This window comes from Mangifera indica, chromosome 15, assembly GCF_011075055.1.
Source record: "Mangifera indica cultivar Alphonso chromosome 15, CATAS_Mindica_2.1, whole genome shotgun sequence".
In the NCBI taxonomy this organism is placed as follows: Eukaryota; Viridiplantae; Streptophyta; class Magnoliopsida; order Sapindales; family Anacardiaceae; genus Mangifera; species Mangifera indica.
Genome location: NC_058151.1, coordinates 13,312,727 through 13,321,636, shown reverse-complemented (window position 1 = coordinate 13,321,636; position 8,910 = coordinate 13,312,727). Strand labels below are relative to the sequence as shown.

Sequence of the window (8,910 nt, the reverse complement as noted above, 5' to 3'; positions counted from 1 at the left end):
TAAAAATATTATAATCAAACATGGAAATCAATTTGCATTGTCATAATAAGGGTGGATTCGATCGAATGAAACTCAAAAAAATACCAATTCAAGACTCAATTGATAAATAAACAATGACACTATAAGAGAAAAATAACCACTAAAAGAAATGAAAAATTATTAAAAAGGCTCAAGATTTAGTGTATTTTTAAACTTCTATCCGTAAAGTTTTAAAAATCCAAAAACCCACCTATAGGTTATTGAAGTTAACAAAATTCGTTAGTTCTAAATGTAATATCATTATGTTACTAATAATATTAAAAAAATAAAATTTTATCTCATTTTTTTATCGAAACCCTAGAAAGTAATAATTTTTTCCCAAGATTAAATTTTGAAAATTTGCATTTACCCCTTACAACATTAAGGCAAATCCTCTCCCTCTTTAATAGTAGACACCCTCTAACTCTCTCTCTCCTTTCTTTTGCACTCGTTTTCGTTAAAGAAGATGAGTTTTCATCTGGATGAAGATGAAGATGAATCAACGAAGACAAGAATCATTTTTATTGATCGAATTGAATCGAATCAATGAAGATGAGAATTGTTAGTTTAATCCTAAAAACCCAGTGATTAAACTAACCCTCAAAAACCATGATTGAATCGAATTTTAAGAAAAAATTATTCATTTTTAGGATTTAAAGGAGAAAATGAATAAATTTTTTATTTTTTAGTATCACTAATAAATAACAATTTTATTCTTAGAATTAATGATTTTTGTTAACTTTAATAACAAATAGATAAATTTTTAAATTTATAAAATTTTACAGATGAGAGTTAGAAAATATATTAAACCTTGAGTGAGAATAAGTCTTCCGGCCGGTTAAAAAAGAACTCTGGTGAGCTTACATTTTTTTTTTGTTTGAATTAGGAGTTGAAATATTCAAACTTCTTGAATTATTATTATTATTTTTTGGGTGCAAAATTGCAAATCACGCTTTAATTTTGAAAAATAATTAAACGTGTTACGGACTTTAGGTTATACACTTAATTACTATTTTAATTGCCTTCAAAATCTTGTAAGATCTAATAAATTAACTACAAATTTTACAACATTGATTTACGAAAATGCCCTCCCCAATTATTTTGTTTCCTTGTGACCCGGAAAGTAAGGTAAGCCAATCATATTCAGAAAACACACCGTTTTGAAGAAAACGACAAAAACGATGTCGTTTTCAAATTCTTTAATGGCCACTCAGGTTGTTGAAGAACCCGAAGAATTCCTTCATTCACATCACAGCCTATGAAATCCTAAATTCCCTACGAAAAAACAAATACGAAACTCTCATTTTAGTTCTTCTTCTTCAATATATACAGAGAGAGAGAGAGAGAGAGAGAGAGAGAGACGAACTCGAGGGTTTCACTCAAAACCCTCTCCTTCTTTTCTCTCTCTTCATCTGTCAACCGGTAAGATCGCCTCTTAATTGGCTATTAATTTTTGAGACCCACGTGAACCCCACGTTATTTACGATAAAGATTTATGGGTTGTTGGTTTTACTGGATTTTGATTCTGGGATCGCCTTTAATCGATAGCTGGATCTTTTTTTTTTTTTTTATGCTTATGTAATTTAATCAGTTGGAGTTGTATTTTTTTTCAATTTATTTCTAGCTTATATGAGTTTTTTTTTTTATTTAGTTGTTTGATTTTGGTTTTGGTGTTTGGTTGATTGTGATGCACACTTGCAGCGACAAATGAATTTGATTTAAGCTGAATCTTTCCAATAGTTAGGCAATATTGAATTGGCTTTTTATGCTGTTTGTTCTTCTCATTGATTGAATCCATGCGAACACCACGTTAATTACTACAAAGGATTTATTGGTTTTTGGTTTTAATTGATTTTGTTTCTGGGATCGTCTCTGATCGCAGGGTCTTATCTCTTTAATGCTGATATAATTTGGGTTTATCGAGTTGGAGTTATTTTTCAATTTTTTAGCTTTTTGGGGTTTTTTTTTTTTTTTGTTCTTGAATTTAGTTGAATTATTTTGGTTTTGGTGTTTGATTGATTGTGATATCATTTTCATTAATCTAGGGTATATAAAATGTAAAATGATGCACACTTGCACCGACAAATGATTTGATTTGGGTTGAATCGTTTCTATGGTTAGGCAATATTAAGTTGGCTTTTCAGGCTTTTGTTCTTCTAATTGATTGAGATTTGATGAAGCAGGAAATGAATATGGACTATTTATTGCTGTAGCCTAAAGCAGTGATTTGAAACATGTTGAAAGTGGGGACTTTGAACCTTGAACTCTAAAATTTTTACGATCTACTGTTATAAGTTCTGGTATAGAGAGAGAAAACTGAAAGTATGAAAAAGTTAAAATAGTTGAATCTTGAGTTTTTTCCGTTACGGAGCTTGTGGTGAATTCACCTTATTAAACTTATTCTTTTCAATAAGAATCTTAATAATTTAGGATCTTGGGTTTTAATTTGTTTACATTTTAAGATTTGATATATCACCTATCTTCAAGTACATCAAGTTATGTGCATTTTTCCTTCCAGGTTCACTTGTAAGAGCGGTATTGCATGCAGTTTTAACTTGAAGGATGTTCTCAGGGTTTTGGTTGATGGATGCTGGTTTCCATTGTGAGTTTCAATTTCTACCATAGTAGCAAATAATGTTGCTGGTATAGTCATTTGGTCCAAATTATCAAAATGTGGAACTTTGCATCCAACTGTATTGCTGGAAATGTTGGGTTGAAAAAGGACTCTCAAAAGCTAACTCAAGCTGCTTCAGAATGCTCAGATGATGAGGTGTCTTCCATCGTTAGCAGAGAGGAGGGTCTGGAGTGCCCAATTTGTTGGGAATCCTTCAATATTGTGGAAAATGTACCCTATGTTTTATGGTGTGGCCATACTCTTTGTAAAAACTGCATCCTAGGACTTAAGTGGGCTGTTGTGAAATTTCCCACTTTACCGATCCAGCTTCCCCTTTTTATTTCCTGTCCATGGTGCAATCTCTTGTCTTTCCGTCTGGTTTACAAGGGAAACCTCAAATTCCCTCGCAAGAACTATTTTCTACTTTGGATGGTTGAAAGCATGAATGGTGATAGATTAAAGCCTCATTCTGGTTTTTGTGAATATCATCTGCCATCCTGGTCATCAAACAACAGTTTAAGTTTTGGAAATCAAGTAAATCATGGTAATTACCGGAGGGCACAACATAATCATAATGCTGAGCCAGTAGGATCAAACCATGATCCTCTTCATGTTAATAATTACCTCAGTGTGGAGAGAATGCAATCCTCCCTCCGAAGGTCTCTGGCTTTCTTTGTTCATCTGACAGCCAAGTTCCCACTGGTTATCATATTTCTTCTGATTGTCGTGTATGCAATACCTGCCAGTGCAGCCATCTTGGCCCTGTACATACTTGTCACTATTTTGCTTGCTCTCCCATCATTTCTCATTCTTTGCTTCGCTTATCCTAGTTTGGATTGGCTTGTGAGGGAGATATTCACTTGAGATGCTACTGGATTTTATTTGTAAGCACTGTGAATAGAAGTTTGGACCTATATATATTCCTTTATCCATGTGTCCTCAACTCTGCAATTCGTTGACTTCTTATCTCGTAAAGGTTTCCCCAGTTGTCACCACCAAAAGCTACTCGATGCTAGTTTCTCAAAGTCTGTAATGATCAAAACCTTTTCAGTGCCACTAGGATGTGGATTGTATGATAGTTGTGGGGTTTGTTCCAGGGATTCTGCAGGTTGCTGGTAATGAAAGCTTTTGACAAAATGCAATGTCTACTCCGCGGATTTGCAAAGCTATTGCTAGTATGTAGTTGAAATGGTTGTATGGCAAAAACAAAAAAAAACCTATGTAATGAGATTGATGTTAATTAAAGCTTTGTAATGGTTATGTCCTTGTTATGTTTCCTTTTCCTTTTCTTCTAAGTCAGTTTGAATGGATTAACTGAAATAGGAATGTATGTTCTCTGACAGCAGGCAGTGTTTGATATCTTCTGGAGCTGGGTGATCTCCCTTTGTGTTAATTTTTTTCATTATTAATATTGCTTAATATGAATCTTCTTTTTTTATTTTGGTGCTACGTCTCTTCATTTAAATGCTCATTGATGTCAAAAACAGTCAAAAGTTTTCTGGTGATTCAGTCCTCTCTGTTCATCCTTTTACTGCAGGTTGAGATCGCAACAGAATCCATTTTACAAATTTGAAGAATTGAGGAGCCAAAAGTTACTCAACCTTTTTCAATAACAATAAAATTGTATATTTATTTTGAACATATATATATATTTAATAATAAATTTTAGATTAAAGATGAAATAACATTTAATTATAGAATAACATATGTAAACATATATACATTTGTATACCCACAATAAGTACGTATAGCATTACCTTTATTTAAATTTATTTACGTAAATTAATGTGATAGTATATGGTTGAGTGATTTTGAAGTACCAAAAAAAGTAAACAATTACAAATAAATTCATGCATACAATAAAATTTATTTGTGAAATTGATATGACAACTTGTGATTGTTTAATTTTTTTCTCACTTTAAAATAATTCAATAAGATATTATTACATCAAATTATATGAATAAATTTATATAATTATTTTGTATTCATATTATTATTTAAACAATCGTATTACCTAATAACAAGTTATCGATTCAATTTATACAGATAAATTTGTATAATTTATTTGTATAGTTTTATTCAAATCTTATGCATGCAATTGGATTGACGGTTCCCAAGCTATCAAAGGAAGAGAATATTTATACAAATGAAATTATATGTATTTAATTTTTAATATTTAATTAAATATTTCAATAATATATTATTATAAAATATAATAATTTTAAATTATAAATAAAATAATAATAAAATTATTTAAAATATCTAAGTAAATATTGTAAATTCGGATAGCAGATCACGATGAGCAAATCGGTTCAAGTTTTTTACTTATTGATTCAATTATTATTGTTTCTCAATTCTCATCATCCACAATTATTAGAAATTCCGTAGAAAATCCATGTAGGAAAATCTAACAGAAGCCTCCACGTGGCCAAAACATAGCCTGGATTTCCCATTTCTGGGTCCTGTAAATTCTGTCCCCAGCTCTTCAACTATTGAGCTCTCTTCTTTTTGGTTAATTGTAGACAATTTTCTCAGTTTCAAACAATGGTGGCAGCCATTGCTGTTTCTTCTCCAAAATCGAAACTTTTTCACAACCCAGTTCCTCTTAGAGACCCAAGTTCCAGTTTTTTTGGTGGGTCATTAAATGGTCTGTCTTTACAAGTGAAACCCAGAAGCAAAACTAGAAATTTCACCACTTTGGTGGTTGCTTCAGCTGGTGGCTTAACAAGAAGCAGTACCAGTGAAAGTGGCAGGTTTTATCTAAACTTTACCGGCTTCCCATTTCCTCTTGGCCCTTTTCTCAATAGGCGCACTAGCAGGACCGAGGTTAGCTTCTTTTAAACTTTAGTGATCTTTTAATAATTTTTATGTGTGATTTATATAAGTTGAAGTCAAATTTCATGTTCTTGGTAGAGTTTTCAACTTTTCAGCTTTAGAAATCCACTCTAATAAGTTCTTAAAAAAGAATTTGTTTTTTGTTGATTGCATGTATCCAGCTTTGACAGATATATCTATTTTGTTTGTGTTTTTTGAGATGTATCAATACAAATCTTTATTAAGATATTTGAGAATTTTCATTATGTCACTTCATTTGGACTTACTTTGAGTTTATAAATTTTTCTTAATAATTGAGGATTTTTGGAGCAAAGAGAGGTGCCCTACACATGAACTCAGACGACCAATTGCAGATGTAGATCTTTAATTTGATGCTGTTTCATTGTTCTAACTCAAAATATTGCTTGTTTATTAGGCGTTTACCTTGAATTTTTTTATGAATGTTTGTTTGGTAGATGATGCCAGAATGAGATCCATAGTTGGTAAAGGTATGTTTCTAATGGGTTTTTGACTTTTTCGTTTCTGTTTTCTTATTCTGATGAGGAAGCAAGGGCAGCTCATTGCTCAATAACATGGATTGTTGACTCTAGTAAAGAAACCAATTCATCAGATAGAAAAATACATTTTTGTATTGCAAAAATCTAGTTTTTTAAATGGAAATAGGGATGGATTCGAGTTGAGCCAGAACATCAGCTGCTGGCGGAATGAACAGTATTTTCGGAGGGGAAAATGAGCCGAACATCAATTCTAGCCAGAGCTGGCTAGGCTTTAATCCTCCCCTAAATGGAAATGTTAGTGTAGAGGATCTGTAATTTAGATGCTCAGAATGCTCAACTTGAATCCATTCCTAAATGGAAATGTTAGTGTAGAGAATCTGTGATTTAGATGCACAGAATGAATGTGCAAAGTACCAAAGTAATGAATGTTAAAAGGAATTAATGCGTGATCAAAATTCTTCATTCACTCATGTCCGCATATGTTTGAATGCAAAGTGAAGATGTTATATGGCATAAAAGAAGTATATCTTAGTGTGCCCAAAAATTGTTTAATTTTTTATGACAGAAATTAATCATAAATCATGTATAGAATTCTGCTTTTGCTGCTCTACAACTTTCCTCTTCTTTCATTTTTCCTATTTAGGCTGTGAAAGGCTGCATATGGTTATTTGAGCAAGAGCAAGCACTAGGATTCAGCAGTGTTTCCACAAACATCCGGATGACAGTCATCAAGCTCAAATCCGGAGGATTATGGGTCCATGCGCCGATTGCTCCAACCAAGGAGTGCATACAGGTTTTGCTTCTTTTCTACTACTTATTTAGATAAGTATTCCAGTCACACAATTTTGCTGCTATTGGAAGCTTAGGGCACGTGGCATTTCTGAGTTTAGTTGATGACAGCTTTTTAGATTTTAGTTTATGTCAATACAGCAATACAAAGGGATAAACAAAAATTGGTTTAGCAATCGTGCTTTCATCTACAAGTGAGACAGTCATTCATCTGGGATCTGTCTGTATCATTTACTTGGGATATAATGGTGACAACTTGTTATATGTCCAGATATATTTGAATTGCTGAAGCAAAGCTATACGCTTTTCATGGAGAAACATATCCAAATTCACCATATTTTGTCATTTGAGGAGTCTTCTTTTTTGTCATGTGCTGTACATTATTTGAACTCATGACTTAGGCAAGTTCAATTGGCTGTGTTCTTAAATAAGCTTCGGATGTCTAATTTAACTAAAAATTTCCCACTATTTTGGCAGCTTGTGAAGGAATTAGGAGCTCCAGTCGAGTACATTGTCCTGCCAACTTTCGCTTACGAGCATAAAATTTTTGTTGGTCCATTTTCAAGGAAGTTTCCCCGTGCTCAGATATGGGTGGCACCAAGGCAATGGAGTTGGCCCTTGAATTTGCCTCTTGAATTTTTTGGGATTTTCCGCGCCAAAACCTTGAAAGACGAGGATTTGTCGACCCCATGGGCTGATGAGATTGAACAAAAGGTCTTAAGCTCACCTGAAGTTGGTAATGAACTGCAGTATCCTTGCTTCAAACTTCAATGAGAAATGTCATAGTACATTGTACATGCTCATTCGCTTGTGAACTATTTCAGGGATCGGACCATATGTGGAGGTTGCCTTTTATCATAAACATTCCAGAACGCTACTGGTTACAGATGCTGTGATTTTTGTTCCACGAAAGCCACCGGAGTGTATCAGCAAAGACTCCTTGTTAGCCTCGGCAAAGAATGGTTTGGCAGTAAAACTTCTTAGTAAAGGCAAAGAAGTCCCCCAGGAGCCCATAGTTGACAACCAGAAGAATCGCCAGAAAGGTTAGTTCTACATTCCACTGCAATCCAAAAATTCCGACTTTAATTTTCTGATTGGATTTGACCTCGATATTGATGCGACTTAAAGATGAACATGTTTTGATTTTACATAGAAACTGAACGAGCCTAGTTTCTTGCTTTAGGGTGGGAAAGAATGGTGCTCCAAATCCTGTTCCTCGGTCCTTCCAATCTGTTGGAACCAAATGCAAGCTTTGCTCAGATGTCACAGAAATTGATAGTTTCACCAATTGTGAAGACACTCGTTTTCAGCAAAGTTCCAGAGAAGGTAAAAGAATTCATTCTGTTGCTTTATTGTTTTAATATGACAACCTCAATTTCTTAAACATTCAGGTCCGGGACTGGATTGATGGTATTGCACGGGACTGGAGATTCAGGAGAATAATCCCTGCCCATTTTGCAGCTCCAATAAACGCAAGCAGGTCTGATTTCTTAGCTGCGTTTGCCTTTCTTGATGACCTTCTGGGTGAGCGTTATGTTACTCGAACTTCACTCGCTCTTCTCTTCTCATCACTCATGGGAAAGGCTGCTAGTTATTTCCCCCCAGATGACATGAAAACCTTATCTTCCCTTGATCAGTTTTTAGTCTCTGTGGGTGTTGTGAAGAAGACCGTCTCCGGCCGGAAACGGTGACTGCAAACCACCTTAGAATTTTACAAACACTTCTATATTTTCAGATTACTGTGGATGCAGGATGCCTCTTTCAAATTTGGTCTGTATATTTACATTTGAAGAGGAAAAAAAATGGTTGTAATGCTACTAGTTTTCATGCCTTAAAATCTCAATCAAATGAAAATGAAAACATAGACCATTTGGAATAGAAAGTGCATTTACATTTTTTGAGTTTTTAGTGTCACAAATTATGTGGTTAGCAAATGAGTTCGAGTCATCATATCCACCATTTGTTTATATATGGAGTGTTTGGTTCGAGATAATCAATGATTATCCTATAACAATTAAACCTAAACCCATAAACCCATGACAACTATTTACTAAATTTTTAGAACAAAAATGTTTGTGTTCGATCAAAATAACATCTAAACCTATAAGTCCATTGAAACTAATTTACCTATAATCATTTAATTTTGAGAACAAAAAC

General features: G+C 33.7%; 2 protein-coding genes across 2 annotated transcripts; both read left to right on the top strand.

The window, feature by feature from the left end:
• Positions 1-1,272: 1,272 nt before the first annotated feature.
• On the top strand, positions 1,273-3,903 carry LOC123198093. The gene is made up of 2 exons (XM_044612677.1): positions 1,273-1,440; positions 2,537-3,903. The coding sequence occupies exon 2, from the start codon at positions 2,690-2,692 to the stop codon at positions 3,494-3,496; it is 807 nt and encodes a 268-aa protein (XP_044468612.1). The 5' UTR covers positions 1,273-1,440; positions 2,537-2,689; the 3' UTR covers positions 3,497-3,903.
• A 1,093-nt stretch (positions 3,904-4,996) lies between these two features.
• LOC123197219 lies at positions 4,997-8,637 on the top strand. Its single transcript, XM_044611405.1, has 6 exons — positions 4,997-5,458; positions 6,608-6,757; positions 7,231-7,489; positions 7,578-7,796; positions 7,937-8,079; positions 8,145-8,637. The coding sequence occupies exons 1-6, from the start codon at positions 5,177-5,179 to the stop codon at positions 8,442-8,444; spliced, it is 1,353 nt and encodes a 450-aa protein (XP_044467340.1). The 5' UTR covers positions 4,997-5,176; the 3' UTR covers positions 8,445-8,637.
• Positions 8,638-8,910: the final 273 nt, after the last annotated feature.

What these genes read in the sequence shown, in the direction of transcription:
- LOC123198093 (XM_044612677.1), top strand. Translation starts at nt 2,690, where the DNA reads ATGTGGAACTTTGCATCCAACTGTATTGCTGGAAATGTTGGGTTGAAA.
- LOC123197219 (XM_044611405.1), top strand. Translation starts at nt 5,177, where the DNA reads ATGGTGGCAGCCATTGCTGTTTCTTCTCCAAAATCGAAACTTTTTCAC. An exon ending in GGCGCACTAGCAGGACCGAG is followed by an intron (nt 5,459 to 6,607) that starts GTTAGCTTCTTT and finishes TTTCCTATTTAG; the next exon opens with GCTGTGAAAGGCTGCATATG. An exon ending in CCAGAAGAATCGCCAGAAAG is followed by an intron (nt 7,797 to 7,936) that starts GTTAGTTCTACA and finishes TTCTTGCTTTAG; the next exon opens with GGTGGGAAAGAATGGTGCTC.